Raw genomic sequence first — 14,362 nt, 5'->3', positions numbered from 1 at the left:
GTCCAGCCCTGAAACTGAGAGAAAAGAAGCTGTGTTTCTGTGATAGGCTGACCGTGGTGACGCAGCAGGGGTCAGGGGTCAGGGTGATGTCACTGTCCTCGCTGCAGTAAACCTGTTAACTCTGTCTTCTGTTAAACTGCTGACAGCTTCCACAGATGACCCCGAGGAGGAGATCAGCCCGTACTGTGAGACTGTTTTCCAGACCAGAAGAAATCCACACGTCTCTGAGGTGAGGACGCAGGAGGACGCTGAACCGGCTCCGCTTTCCCTCATAAATGAGCATTAAAGGACATTTGCTGTTAAACTAAAGAAACGGATGACGTGTCACTTCCTGTAATTATGGGATTAACCTCATTAACCTCATTTAATATTTGATCATATCCAGAGTGAGAGACGCAGACTGGAAGGAAGAGAGACGAGGACGGACGAGGACAAACATGCAGAGGATCATGGGTAAGACACCAGACGACATCACACAGAATGACATCACACAAACGTCCAGCGTGAGCGAGGCTGCAGCTGTCCGACGTGTCTGTGGAGCTTCGCTCTGTTCTTTCACATTTCACCGTCTCCAGACGTGTTTCTGCTGATTTCAAAATAAAAGCATCCACAGGGTAACACCTCTGTAAGGTGGATTTATTTCACAGGTGCTCAGGATGTGATGTCATGTTTACGTAGACCGGATCACGTCTGAAATAAATAAAGTTTCATTTGGACCTTCAGGTGTCAGAAGTTCTCCTGGACGAAGCGTTTGTCTCAGGCTCTTCACTCCGGAGACTCTCAGGGTTATAGCACCGTCGGAGAAGCTCCACCCCCCCTCCGCTGCCTCACCCTGCCCACCCACACCTTCCTCTCAGACACAGACGAAGACCTGACCATCTCCCCCTACGCCAGCTACACCTCCCTGACCGAGAGAGCCCCACCCATCATCAGCGGCTGGTTGGACAAGCTGTCTCCGCAGGGGTGCGTTTGATTTAAACAGCTGGTTGAGGTGTAGCCGGTACCAGATTGGACAGGTTTCAGAGGTTCTTAGGAAGCTGTGGGGTTTGGATGAGGTTCCTGTGTTTGGGTGAATGAAGAGGTCACGTAACATGCAAGAGGAGCAGGTGAAGCTCCGCCCCTTTTTCTCACCTGGCCAATCACAGCAGTCGATTGGTCTGTTTGAGAAGATTAACGTCATCAGAACCACGAGTTTCCTCTGATGTTATTCACACTGAGTGTGTGTCTGTGTGTGTTCCTGTGTGTCCCTGTGTGTCCCTGTGTGTGTGTCCCTGTGTGTGTCTGTGTGTGTCCCTGTGTGTGTTCCTGTGTGTGTTCCTGTGTGTGTGTTCCTGTGTGTGTCTGTGTGTCCCTGTGTGTGTTCCTGTGTGTGTCCCTGTGTGTGTGTTCCTGTGTGTGTGTTCCTGTGTGTGTCTGTGTGTGTCCCTGTGTGTGTTCCTGTGTGTGTCCCTGTGTGTGTGTTCCTGTGTGTGTGTTCCTGTGTGTGTCTGTGTGTGTCCCTGTGTGTGTTCCTGTGTGTGTCCCTGTGTGTGTGTTCCTGTGTGTGTGTTCCTGTGTGTGTGTTCCTGTGTGTGTCCCTGTGTGTGTCCCTGTGTGTGTCCCTGTGTGTGTTCCTGTGTGTGTCCCTGTGTGTGTGTTCCTGTGTGTGTCCCTGTGTGTGTGTCCCTGTGTGTGTGTCCCTGTGTGTGTCTGTGTGTGTCCCTGTGTGTGTGTTGTATCTATCAGGCCTCAGATGTCAGCGTTGGCCTTTCTGCTGCGTCTCCTCCTCTCTGCTCCTCCCTGTGTCTCCTCCCTCCTGAGGAGCTGCCTGTGCCTCGTCACTTCCTGTCCCTGCTCCTCTTCTTCACCCTCTGACTCTTCATCGTCCACTCGGTGTGTGTTTGCCTTTTCCTTCTTTTCACCCTTCAGTGTGTCTCTGTCCCTCAGTGTCTCCGCTGCACCGGTGCTTTATTGTTACCAGTAAATGAATAGATAAGTGTGTGTTTGTGTCTTTGACCAATCACGTGTCTCGGCCATGTGACTGTCTCTGGATCTGATGTGTTTGTGTTTTGCAGGAACTACGTTTTCCAGAAGCGCTATGTGAAATTTGACGGCAAAAATCTGATGTACTTCGGCAGCGAGAAGGTATGAAAAGCGAAGGTTTGAACAGGTGTAACGAAAGTTTCTGTCTCTTCAAAGACAAAGACAGGATGTGAGTGTGTGTAACACTGAGTCCAGGCTGTCCAACAGTGTCCCTGATCCACAGCAGCATGGACCGAGGAACCGACCCCCCCATATCAGTGATGCTGAGTTTCTCTGACTCGTGAAAAGCACGTCATGTTTTTAAAATGCTTGTGTTGCTGATAAAGTTTAAATAATTTGAACTCTTTCGTTTCACTCGCTCTGTTTCAGGACGTCTACCCCAAAGGAGTGATCCCATTGGCTGCCATCCAGATGGCCCGCCCATCCAAAGACAATAAATTTGAAATAGTGACGAGTCAGAGGATCTTTGTTTTCAGGACTGATAATGAAGGTAAACGCACACACACACACACTCACACTCACACACACACTCACACTCACACACACACACACACACACACACACTCTCACACACACACACACACACACACACACACACACACACACACACACAGACACCGACAGTGATGATGATGACAGTGATGATGATGATGACAGTGTTGATGATGATGACAGTGATGATGATGATGATGATGATGATGATGATGATGATGATGACAGTGATGATGACGATGATGATGACAGTGATGACGATGATGATGATGATGATGATGACAGTGATGATGACGATGATGATGACAGTGATGACGATGATGATGACAGTGATGATGATGATGATGATGACAGTGATGATGATGATGACAGTGTTGATGATGATGACAGTGATGATGATGATGATGATGATGACAGTGATGACGATGATGATGATGATGACAGTGATGATGACGATGATGATGACAGTGATGACGATGATGATGATGACAGTGATGACGACGATGATGATGATGATGATGATGATGATGATGACAGTGATGATGATGATGACGATGATGACGATGACGATGATGATGACAGTGATGATGACGATGATGATGACAGTGATGACGATGATGATGATGACAGTGATGACGACGATGATGATGATGATGATGATGATGACAGTGATGATGATGATGATGATGATGATGATGACAGTGATGATGATGATGATGACAGTGATGATGATGATGATGACAGTGATGATGACGATGATGATGACAGTGATGACGATGATGATGATGACAGTGATGACGACGACGACGATGATGATGATGATGATGATGATGATGATGACAGTGATGATGATGATGACAGTGTTGATGATGATGACAGTGATGATGATGACGATGATGACAGTGATGATGATGATGACAGTGATGATGATAGTGATGATGATGATGACAGTGATGATGATGACGATGATGATATGTGTCACCGTGTCTCAGTGCTGAAGCGGCGCTGGGTGTCCACGCTGCAGGAGCACGTCAGAGATCAGCTGGTGTTCGGTCGGCGGCGTTTCGGTCCTGGATCTCACTGTCAGAAACACGGAGTCCTGGAACTGAAAGGAACCAAGTCCAAAGTGTACGCCGCCATCAACACGGACCAGATCTGGCTCTACAAGAGTGAACAGGTGAGACGAAGAGCTGCAGGAGACAGAGCTTCCTCTGTGAAGGGACAGACAGACAGAAAAATGTCCATCTGAGCTGAAACCTCGAGGTCTGATTTACTCAGATGAAATGTTTCAGTCGTAAAAGCTGAATCTGGTTCTAATGGAAACGTTCTGTGGAACCAGGTTGAATCATGTTGCTGGTAGATTTGTTTTCAGTGTGTGTGAACACCTGTCAGGTGCTGAGAGCTCCTCCTTTGGCCTCAGGAGACAGTTTGACATGTAGCTTTGTCCCAGCGTGTCTTTTACTCGGCACAAACATTGTGTTGTTTAAAGTGTGATTTGTCTTCACGTGCGTCTCTGCAGTGTTTTCGTAACGGAATCGGCATCACGGTGATCGAAGCTCGAGGAGCGACAATCAGAGACGGAAAACACAAGAGCTTCGACCTCATCACGCCGTACAAAACCTTCAGGTATCATGACTCACTGCGCCGCCGTCTGTCTGCGTCCTCTCTCTGTTAGTACCAGTTTTAACCCACGTTCCTCAGGACTCCTGACTCCATGTCCACGTCCCTCAGGGTAAAAGAATTCTTACTGGATGAATGAATGTGCTGTAAGTTTCAGGTTATCAGTAAAATACAGACAATCTGAAAAAACAAACTGGAAGTGTCTGAAAACCTGAAGCCTGGCCCCGTCAAAATAAAAGCAGTGAGCGACGTGAGTCAGTCAGTGTTAATAAAACGTCCCTGAGGAGGTTTTTATTGGTCGAGTTCTCAGTTTCACTTCTGGTTTCTTTCCTGTAACTGACTCACATTTCAAACCTGCCTCTGGAGGATCTGAGGAACTGTGTTCCTCTGAAAACAGAGCTGCTTGGCTTCAGGCTCAGTTTGTTCCCGTACAGCAGGTCACAGAGGCACAGGAAGCTCCTTACAGCTAATTCCCTGCAGCTCTGCAGCGTGTCCACCCTCAGTCTCTGGGTTCGGCCCTGGAATCCACGAATGTCCGGCCTGTCTTCTCTGTGTTTGTACTGAGCAGTGAAACCGACAGGCGTTAAAAAGAGGATTTGTGTCGCAAAATGCCGTTGCCGTGGCGCCCGTTCACCAGGTCTGACCGCAGACTTCTGTTCCGCCTCCTCAGCTTCACGGCGGACTTGGACAGGGAGAAGCGGGACTGGATGGAGGCCCTGCAGGAGTCGATCGCAGAGACTCTGTCGGATTACGAGGTGGCTGAGAAGATCTGGTCCAACCGATCCAACAGGATGTGTGCCGACTGCAAGGCCCTGAACCCCGACTGGGCCTCCATCAACCTGTGTGTGGTCATCTGCAAGAACTGTGCAGGTAGGAGCTTCTGGTTTAGGTTCTGTGTGTGTGTGTGTGTGTGTGTGTGTGTGTGTGTGTGTGTGTGTGTGTGTGTGTGTGTGTGTGTGTGTGTGTGTGAGAGCCTGCTGTCATCACTCAGGTGTTTTGAATCCAGGTGGGTGGGGCAGTCTGTGGCAGTGTGTGTGACAGTGTGTGTGTGTGTGTGTCTGTGTCTGTGTCTGTCTCTGTCTCTGCAGGGCAGCACAGAGGACTGGGGACGATGGTCTCTAAAGTTCAGAGTCTGAAGCTGGACACCAGCGTGTGGAGCAACGAGATTGTCCAGGTGAGATCAGAACCAATGAAAACAATACCCGCCACACCTGTCAGCCCCCCCCCCCCCCCCCCCCCAGCCTGAGAGTTGTTGTGTTTATTTGTTTATTTGTGTGTTTGTGTGTCAGCTGTTCATTATGCTGGGGAACGACCGGGCCAATGATTTCTGGGCGGCTCGTCTGTCCCTGTCGGAGGAGCTGGACTGTGACGCGTCACCTGAACACAGGAGAGAGTTCATCACCCAGAAATACAGAGAGGGACGATACCGCCTCCCCCACCCTGCGTTCAGCAGCCAGGAGGAGCTGCTCAAGGTCTGAGCCACCGTCTCCGTCTCCAGTATTTGGAGGGACACTTTTCCCAGAGTGCAGTGGGGCGTCCGCTGGCCTCTGTCTCTCTCTGTTAATGTCTCTCTCTCGTTGACAGGTCTTGTGTTCGGCGGTCTCTGAACAGACTCTTCTTAAAACCGTCACTCAGATTTTCACGGAGGCGGAGTCAGCTCGTCTCGCCAACAACTCCAACTGCCAGCGACCCCATGACCTGCTGGATCACTGCACTGCATCAGGTCTGTCCTCTGAAGTCCTGTGTCCTCTGAAGTCCTGTGTGGTCTGTCTGTGTCTGCTGTTAACTGTGATCAGCTGAGAGGCAGGTGTATGAAAACGCTCAGGTGGAGGAGGTTTTATCCCGTTTACCTCAGAACCGTCGACGTCTCCGTCGCTTCGACATCAGTCTGATGTTTAAATCAAAGGATGATTGTGTGTGTGTGTGTGTGTGTGTGTGTGTGTGTGTGTGTGTGTCTGTGTCTGTGTGTGTGTGTGTGTGTGTGTGTGTGTGTGTGTGTCTGTGTGTCTGTGTGTGTGTCTGTGTGTGTGCTCTCTTCTCCCATCAGATCCCAGTGTGTATGATGAGATCATGCAGCCTGTTCTTCACTCTGGTTACCTGTACAAGTCCAACTCTGTCAACAAAGGAACGCTGTCCAGGAAGACTCGGGAAGGTAGGAGGGGCTGGGGGGGGGCGGGGGAGGGGGGGGGGGGGGGGGGGGGGGGGTGTAGGGTTAATGTAACGTGACGCCTGCTGATGAATCACTGATGGGACCTGCAGAGTTCGATCACAGCTGCTCGGCTTTCACCTCCGGCTGCGTCTGGAGTTTTACCTGGGAGTGATTGACACTGAGAGACGGTGGTCGTCCGTCGTCCTGTGTAACATTCCCAGTAAAACCACGTGCTCCTTATTGTTGTGCTGCAGGAGATGAAGTTCCGTTTGACTTTGCTGAACACAGACGTAGGTCAGCGATGGACTGTGAGCGTCAGTCTGAAGACGATGTTAACGCTTCTCCTCTCATCGTGTTCTCAGATTTCCAGAAGTTCTGGTGTTCGGTGGATCAGTCTCTGCTGTTCTACGAGTCGGACCGATCGGCTGATCCCTGCATGCAGATCAGCGTTAAAGACATCGTCTGTCTGGGAGTCAGCCGACCCGACTCCTCCAACAACGGGTTCATCGACAGGTGCGGCCCCGCCGTCGTTTCACCTGACTCATTATATCGTGTTCAGAAACACAGCCTCCTCAAGTTTCCCCCCTCTGTGCACCCCCTCCCTCTGTGCCCCCCCTCCCTCTGTGCACCCCCACCCACACCTTCTCTGTGCCCCCCCTCCCTCTGTGCCCCCCCTCCCTCTGTGCACCCCCCCCACACACCTTCTCTGTGCCGCCCTCCACACCTTCTCTGTGCCCCCCCCTCTGTGCCCCCCACACCTTCTCTGTGCCCCCCCACCTTCTCTGTGCCCCCCCACCTTCTCTGTGCCCCCCACACCTTCTCTGTGCCCCCCCTCTCTGTGCCCCCCACACCTTCTCTGTGCCCCCCCACCTTCTCTGTGCCCCCCCACCTTCTCTGTGCCCCCCACACCTTCTCTGTGCCCCCCCTCTCTGTGCCCCCCACACCTTCTCTGTGCCCCCCCACCTTCTCTGTGCCCCCCACACCTTCTCTGTGCCCCCCCACCTTCTCTGTGCCCCCCCCCTAGGTTTCGTTACACCTTCGAGTTGTATTTGACTTCAGAGAAACTTTATCAGTTTGGTTTGGAGACGGCCGACACTCTGCACAGCTGGACCAAAGCCATCGGAAAGGTCAGCTTGTGTCCACGTCCCTGCAGTCCCTGCTGTCCTTCATGTCCTTCTTCATTACACAGAGGAAAAGTCTGAGGCAGAAACATAAACTCAGTTTATTAAAGTTTAATCTACATTTTTTTCATCACATTCTTTTTCTTCATTTCGTTTCTTTATTTTTTTGGAAATTATTTTAAAAACCTTGTGACTTTTCCTTTATTCTGAATTTCCTGTCAGAATGTTTCACTGGTCGTTTGATTTGACTGCGGATTCCTGTGCAGTTTAAATGCGAGTGAATGATCAGAAAACCTTTCCAGCATTGATCCGTCTGATATTTGATATTTCACTGATCTGTCTGATCTGTCCTAACCGAACCGTTGCTCGCCGTCAGGCTGCGACCCCCCTCAGCTGTCACTGTCTCCTGACTCGGGAGTTTGAGCGGGTCGGTCTGCTGCGGTACAGAGCCATGTTGGACCCGCAGCAGTGGAAGGAGGCCTACTTCGTCCTGCAGAAGTCCAACCTCTTCGTTTGTCCTCGAAACGACGGAGCAGCAGAGGACATCATCAATCTGAACCGCCTGCAGGAGCTCAGTCAGTGTCCCACACAGTCCTGGTCCTGGTCTACAAAGACACCATGTCTGAGTGCTGTAGCTAAAACTGTGTGTTTGTGTTGAAGGTATCACGTCTGAGAACGAGAACCACGAGAAGAAAGACATCCTGGTTTTAGTAGAAAAGGGCAGGTGAGAGGAGGAGTGTCTCCAAGTGACACCACTTTGTTTGGTCTTCATTTTGTGTCTCTTTCCTTCATCCTTCGTGTCCTCTCCTCGTCAGGACGCTCCACCTGCAGGGGGTCGGCCGCACAGATTTCTCTCTGTGGTACTCGGACATCCAGCGAGCGGCCGGCGGCAAAGGAAACACCCTGAGAGAACAGCAACTGAGCAGGAACGACATCCCCATCATCGTGGACAGCTGCATCTCCTTCATCACTCAGTATGGTGAGGAGGGAGGGAGGAGGGAGGGAGGGAGGAAGAGGAGGGAGGAAGAGGAGGGGAGGAGGGAGTAAAGGTTTTGTGTTCTCAGTGCTGAAATCGATTGATCGATGGCCTGGTCCAGGATCAGAGCTCGGTCCAGGATCAGAGCCCGGTCCAGGATCAGACCCTGGTCCAGGATCAGAGCCCGGTCCAGAGTGACACACAGATTTAACAGAGCTGAACTGAGACAGTCTGAGCTCTGCAGAGGTTCTGGATTTCCTAAAGCTGGTGGTTCTGGTTTTCCGTAGGTCTGGGTCACGAGGGGATCTACAGGAAGAACGGCGCCAAATCCAGGATCAAACTGCTGATGGACGAGTTTCGCAAAGACGCTCGAAACGTCAAACTGCGGATCGGAGACCACTTCATCGAGGACGTGACGGATGTCCTGAAGAGGTTCTTCAGAGAGGTGGACGACCCCATCTTCATGGCCGACCTCCACCCGCTGTGGCAGGAGGCTGCCAGTGAGTCCTGTTTGATTCAGGCCCGAGTCTATCAGGGTCCAGGTTTAGATGGACACGTCCTTAGGTGCGGCCCGTTTTCACAGCTTTTACACTCAGACCCTGTTTGAGTCGAGCAGTGGACGTAACGAGGACGAGCATCGAGAGCGTGCAGCAGCTGCACAGATGTGCAGGTGTATTCAAACACTGTTTGTTTACACTAATTATTTCCTGGATGAGTTTGTTGTTTGTTGTGAAGAAGAGTTTAATGAAGTTCACCTTCATCTTCAGAAATCCCTCAGGAGAGCCAGAGGCTGGACCGCTACAAGGAAATCATCCGAAGTCTTCCTCGGGTCAACAGGACGACTCTGGCGGCTCTCATCAGTCACCTGTACAGGTGAGCTCACAGCGGCAGACCTGAGACCGGTCGGACGGCGTCGGGATGAGCGGCTGAAGTGGTAACCGCTGTCGTTTCTGTCCGTCAGGGTCCAGAAATGTGCCGACCTGAACCAGATGTGCACGAAGAACCTGTCGCTGCTGTTCGCTCCCAGTCTGTTTCAGACCGACGGGAAAGGAGAACACGAGGTGAAGATCGTGGAGGATCTGATAGACAACTACCTGTACGTCTTCGATGTGAGTACCACAGAGAGGGAGCGCCGCCCACGCCGTCTCCGCGCGCCTTTAAAGACCGACTCACTTTGTTTCCGTTTGTTTCAGATCGACGAGGAGCATCAGACCCAGATCGAGCTGGAGATCAGCCTCATCACCACCTGGAAGGACACGCAGGTGATGATGTCACTCACTTATTCACATAGACGTTCAGGTGACGGGATCCATCGTATTCATTCAGTCATTAGTGTTTAGAAAGAAGTTACTGATACAGAAACAAACAGGGAGCTGAGGACATGTCAGGAAACAGCTATGGATCAGTGATCAGGCGGTGACAGGTAATGAGGTCAATGGTGATGGATCGGTGGTGATGGATCAGTGGTGATTGATCGGTGGTGATGGATCAATGGTGATGGATCGGTGGTGATGGATCGGTGGTGATGGATCGGTGGTGATGGATCGGTGGTGATGGATCGGTGGTGATGGATCGGTGGTGATGGATCGGTGGTGATGGATCGGTGGTGATGGATCGGTGGTGATGGATCGGTGGTGATGGATCGGTGGTGATGGATCGGTGGTGATGGATCGGTGGTGATTGATCGGTGGTTTCTGTCTGCAGCTGTCTCAGGCCGGAGATCTGATCATCGAGGTGTACCTGGAGGTGAAGATGCCGGACAGCTGCCTGACCCTCAAAGTAAGTCCACGCTGGTCTGCACCGGGTCTCAGAGGGAGGGAGTGTTCAGGTGTGACAGTGCGTGACCTCTGACCCCTACAGGTGTCTCCCACTATGTGTGCTGAGGAGCTGACCAATCAGGTTCTGTACATGAGGAACGTCCCGGCGGGAGACAAAGACGTCTGGATGACGTTTGAGGCCATCGAGGATGGACAGCTGGGTGAGTCACAGCAGGACCTGACACACCTGGACAGAGCTTAGGTTGACACCTGTCTGTCTCTGACACACCTGGACAGAGCTTAGGTTGACACCTGTCCCTCTCGGCCTGTTGCAGAGCGTCCATTACACCCCAAAGAGAAAGTCCTGGAGCAGGCCCTGCAGTGGTGTAAGATGTCCGACCCGAGCTCGGCCTACCTGGTGGTGAAGAGAGTTCCTAAAGGAGAAGGCATCAACATCCTCACCTGTGCGTCCAACACGTCCAGAACGTGACACACTCACCTGTCGAGGACCATGATTCTCATCTCTATTGATTAATCTGCTGGTTATTGTCTCAGCTAATTGATCGATTGTTGGACGGGGGCCTGTCTCTCTGCCTGTCTCTCTGCCTGTCTCCCTGCCTGTCTCTTTGTCTGTCCAGCCTATAAGAGTGAGATCATGAAGATCGGCCTGCTCAGGTGTCGTGAGGAACCTCCGAAGCTTCTTCAGGGGAACAAGTTCCAGGAGAGGACGTTTCAGATCAAAGATCACAAGCTGCTGCTGCTCAAAGACAAGAAGGTAACGAGTCCACCAGACCAGACCAGAACCGTCTGTGGTCCCCCTCGCTCTGTTAGTCCTCACCAGTCTGTGTCGTTGTTCAGAGCATCAAACCGGAGAAGGAGTGGTCTCTGAAGTCCATGAAGGTCTACATCGGCGTCCGTAGGAAACTGAAAGCTCCGACCAGGTAACGAGATCCTCACAGGACGACGTCTGTCCAGAGAGGCAGGTTTCTGATGCCTGCCGGTCCACACACGTATTTACATGAGATAATGTGTGACGTGTCAGCTGATTGGAGGGAAGCTCTCAGGTCACCTGGATAACAAACTAATGCTCCGCCTCCCCCTGCAGGTGGGGCTTCACCGTGATGTCAGAGAAACACCAGTTGTAAGTATCAGCGTGCTCATTAACGATGTCCCTGCTGTCCTCTGTCCTCTGTGATGGTCACACCTGAGGACCAGGTTCACCTGTTCTCTGTGTGTGACAGTGTGTGTGTGTCTCAGTGCACCTCCCCCTTATGTTCCTGTTGGTGGATGAGTTCATCAGGCTTCTATGCACCTGTCGTGTCTCCTGTGTCTCCTGTCACCTGTCTCCGTCTCAGGTACCTGTGTTGCAGCTGTGAGGCCGACCTGTGGAGCTGGATCACCAGCTTCCTCAAAGCTCAGGTGAGCTGCGCGCTCCTCCTGCTGCTCGTCAGGTGATGAAGGTGTGTGTGAGCGCACGGCGTCCTGCTGACTCAGCTGTTTTTTGGTTATTTATCAGAACGATGACCCTGGTCCTCCGGTGCTGAGGCGTCACTCCTCGTCAGATATCTCCAAACAGAAGTTTGGGACGATGCCGCTCGTCCCCATCAGAGGAGACGAGAGCAACAACAACATGCTGTCGGCCAATCAGACGCTGGTGAGACAGGTTTCTCAGCGTCTTTGAACTTTTAACATTCGCTGAGTTTAAAGTTTAAAAAGGTTTCAGGGGCCTTTAACAGAGGCGGAGTCTGTTTCAGGGCGTGGCTTCATCCACACGCTGTCTGCTGTCTGTCCTGCTGCCTGTCCTGCTGCCTGTCCTGCTGTCTGTCCTGCTCAGTCATTCATCAGACTTTTTATTTCTTCTTCTCCCCAAAGAGAAAGTTACACGACAGGAGGACCCTCTCCATGTACTTTGTGAGTATTGTGTGCTTTTACTTTGGGAGGACTTTGTTCTGTTGCAGTGTTTTCAGGACTGATCTGTGCTGTCTCTGCATCCTCAGCCCATGAAGGTGCAGCAGGACTCATTCGAGGAACGTTCAGAGTCCCCTGATCTCCACGAGCCGCTCTACGAGGAGGTCGGAGACTTCGGCCTGCAGGTCCTTAAATCTCTGGAGACCAGCTTCCGGACCAGCTGCGCTGCAGAGACCCAGGAGGTCCCGGACCTCCCGCCGCTCAGGCTCGTTCCTGAAACTGGACATCTGGATCACGTGACCGTCCCCGACCCGGCCCGGGCGGTCGGCGGCTCCGTGGAGACTCTGGAGCAGAGCGGCAGCAATGGAGGTGGAGCAGGTGACGGAGAAGCGGACTGCAGCTCTCCAGACCTGAGCGCCGCCCGGGAGCCTGCGGTGAGGAGGAGGCAGCAGCTGCAGGGAGTCTGTACACCGTCACAGGAACTGCTGCTGCAGGAGCTGTCCTCTGCTTTCACCAGGAAGACTGAGGACGAGGACGAGAGGCCGTATGACGTCTGAGAAACAGGACTGAAGAGGTTTCCATAATGTTCAGGTTCATACAGAGTCTGTAGTCGGGGGGTGGGGGGGTGGAGGGGGGGACAGATGGACAGACATGAAGCACATGATCTTTACAGAGACCGAAGGACAAACAAATCAGCATTTGAATTTCTGGTGACTGGACTCAGACCAGTCTGACGGTCCACCTGTCCTGTCCCTCTGAGACACAGCTCAGGCTCTGACTGGATGAATGTGATCTGATGAGGAGTCAACAGGTAGATTCACCTGTCGTTGTCCAGCTGAAGGTTTACCCTCCTCACCTGACTCCTGTCAGTGTGAAGGAGCAGCGTCCCCTCGGCCTATCAGAGTCACCCAATCCTGTCAAACTCTGTCACCTGTGACGAGACCTGGAGACGCAGAGGACCAAGGTCTCAGGTTCGGTTTTCTGGAAACTAGAAGTGGTCCAAAGTTATTTTCTAGAAAGGCCTGGAGTCCACGGTCCACTGTCCACTGTCCACTGTCCACAGTCCATGGACATCCTGACAGCTTGGACCTTGTGTCTGTAGTTACTGCTGTCTGACTGCAGGGGGCAGTGCAGGAAAACCTTTAAGTCTCCGTCCAGATCAGACTCAAACCACGGACTCAGACGAGCTGATGAAAAAGACAGGAAACGGACGGATGGAGAGTTTTCAGCACGCTGAGGAGCAGCGGACTCTGTGATTGGCTGAGAGGTCACCTGACTGCCACACCTGAGCACCGAACTGAAGCAGACTGTCAGTCCAGGATCACACACACATTTTTATTCTTCTAAAGCCAAAGAACAGGATGCAAAACATCCCATAATACTCTGCCTCTGACTGTGTGTGTGTGTGTGTGTGTGTGTCATTTATCTAAAGATAAAAATAGATTTCTGTGTAAATCCAGTTTTTATAGAAGCTCCATGTAACTGTGACACTGCTGGTGTGAGTGTGGACCATCAGACTGGTTCCACTGGTTTTAATGGAAGGAGCCGGGGATTGGCCTGTGGTGTTGGATTAAAACACTCTGTTTCTGTCTGTATTTTAACACTGAACGTTCTTTAACCTGATCATTGATTATTGATTATTGATTATTGATGAAGAGCTGCTGTGGCTCATCGTCATCACTGGATTCTAGTGGTTCACACGTGTTTCAGCCTCTTTGTGTTAATTTATTCCTGAAAGTTGGGATGTGACAGGATGTGATGCTCAGAGTGAGCAGCAGGGGGCAGTGCTGACGTTCCCACCAGTCCTCCCACAGCGCAGCCGAAATGGTCCCAGTATGACAGTGGTCAGACTGGTTTGATGGTGGTTGATGTGTGTAGATATTTTCTCTCCTGAAGCTTCACATGAAGGAAGATATTAAATCTATTTTGGTTGATAATCTGCTGCTCAGCTCATTTCTGTGTGTGTGTGTGTGTGTGTGTGTGTGTGTGTGTGTGTGTGTGTGTGTCTGTGTGAGGGCCTCACACTGAGGACATGTCCTTCGTCTCTGTCCCTGGATGTTGACAGAAGTGAATAATCTCTGTGTTTCTCTGTGAATCCAAGGTCTCACTGTGGCTGTGCTGAGAGAGGACGACCAGAGACAACTGAGCAGGGTCACAGACAGAGGAGTCTCCCCCTGACTCCCCCTGACTCTCCCTGACTCTCCCTGACTCCTCCTGACTCCCCCTGACTCCTGCTGACTCCCCCTGACTCCCCCTGACTCCTCCTGACTCCCCCTGACTCCCCCTGACTCCTCCTGACTCCTCCTGACTCCCCCTG

The 14,362-nt window shown here is 51.8% G+C and overlaps 1 protein-coding gene across 3 annotated transcripts in view; it reads left to right on the top strand.

Moving 5' to 3' along the window:
- Nucleotides 1–13,976, top strand: part of arap3 (ArfGAP with RhoGAP domain, ankyrin repeat and PH domain 3) — a 24,380-nt gene extending 10,404 nt beyond the window's left edge. For 2 of the 3 annotated variants that reach the window (XM_041048000.1, XM_041048003.1), the window contains 31 exons: nt 147–229; nt 386–453; nt 724–963; nt 2,055–2,124; nt 2,392–2,512; nt 3,507–3,691; nt 4,034–4,140; nt 4,805–5,004; nt 5,223–5,308; nt 5,424–5,606; nt 5,719–5,857; nt 6,182–6,286; nt 6,646–6,796; nt 7,308–7,410; nt 7,781–7,979; nt 8,065–8,128; nt 8,220–8,383; nt 8,668–8,880; nt 9,148–9,253; nt 9,342–9,489; nt 9,574–9,642; nt 10,085–10,159; nt 10,241–10,358; nt 10,473–10,601; nt 10,776–10,912; nt 10,996–11,078; nt 11,243–11,278; nt 11,493–11,556; nt 11,654–11,791; nt 12,010–12,048; nt 12,135–13,976. In XM_041048000.1, the coding sequence (XP_040903934.1) occupies nt 147–229; nt 386–453; nt 724–963; nt 2,055–2,124; nt 2,392–2,512; nt 3,507–3,691; nt 4,034–4,140; nt 4,805–5,004; nt 5,223–5,308; nt 5,424–5,606; nt 5,719–5,857; nt 6,182–6,286; nt 6,646–6,796; nt 7,308–7,410; nt 7,781–7,979; nt 8,065–8,128; nt 8,220–8,383; nt 8,668–8,880; nt 9,148–9,253; nt 9,342–9,489; nt 9,574–9,642; nt 10,085–10,159; nt 10,241–10,358; nt 10,473–10,601; nt 10,776–10,912; nt 10,996–11,078; nt 11,243–11,278; nt 11,493–11,556; nt 11,654–11,791; nt 12,010–12,048; nt 12,135–12,602 (4,091 nt within the window). In that variant the 3' untranslated portion in view covers nt 12,603–13,976. The remainder of the gene's footprint in view (nt 1–146; nt 230–385; nt 454–723; nt 964–2,054; nt 2,125–2,391; nt 2,513–3,506; nt 3,692–4,033; nt 4,141–4,804; nt 5,005–5,222; nt 5,309–5,423; nt 5,607–5,718; nt 5,858–6,181; nt 6,287–6,645; nt 6,797–7,307; nt 7,411–7,780; nt 7,980–8,064; nt 8,129–8,219; nt 8,384–8,667; nt 8,881–9,147; nt 9,254–9,341; nt 9,490–9,573; nt 9,643–10,084; nt 10,160–10,240; nt 10,359–10,472; nt 10,602–10,775; nt 10,913–10,995; nt 11,079–11,242; nt 11,279–11,492; nt 11,557–11,653; nt 11,792–12,009; nt 12,049–12,134) is intronic. The other variant, XR_005894696.1, reaches the window with a different exon arrangement.
- Nucleotides 13,977–14,362: the final 386 nt, after the last annotated feature.

Source organism: Toxotes jaculatrix, chromosome 10, assembly GCF_017976425.1.
Source record: "Toxotes jaculatrix isolate fToxJac2 chromosome 10, fToxJac2.pri, whole genome shotgun sequence".
Taxonomy (NCBI): domain Eukaryota; kingdom Metazoa; phylum Chordata; class Actinopteri; family Toxotidae; genus Toxotes; species Toxotes jaculatrix.
The sequence above is the reverse complement of the archived record's forward strand: the minus strand, read 5'-3'. Positions and strand labels throughout refer to the sequence as shown.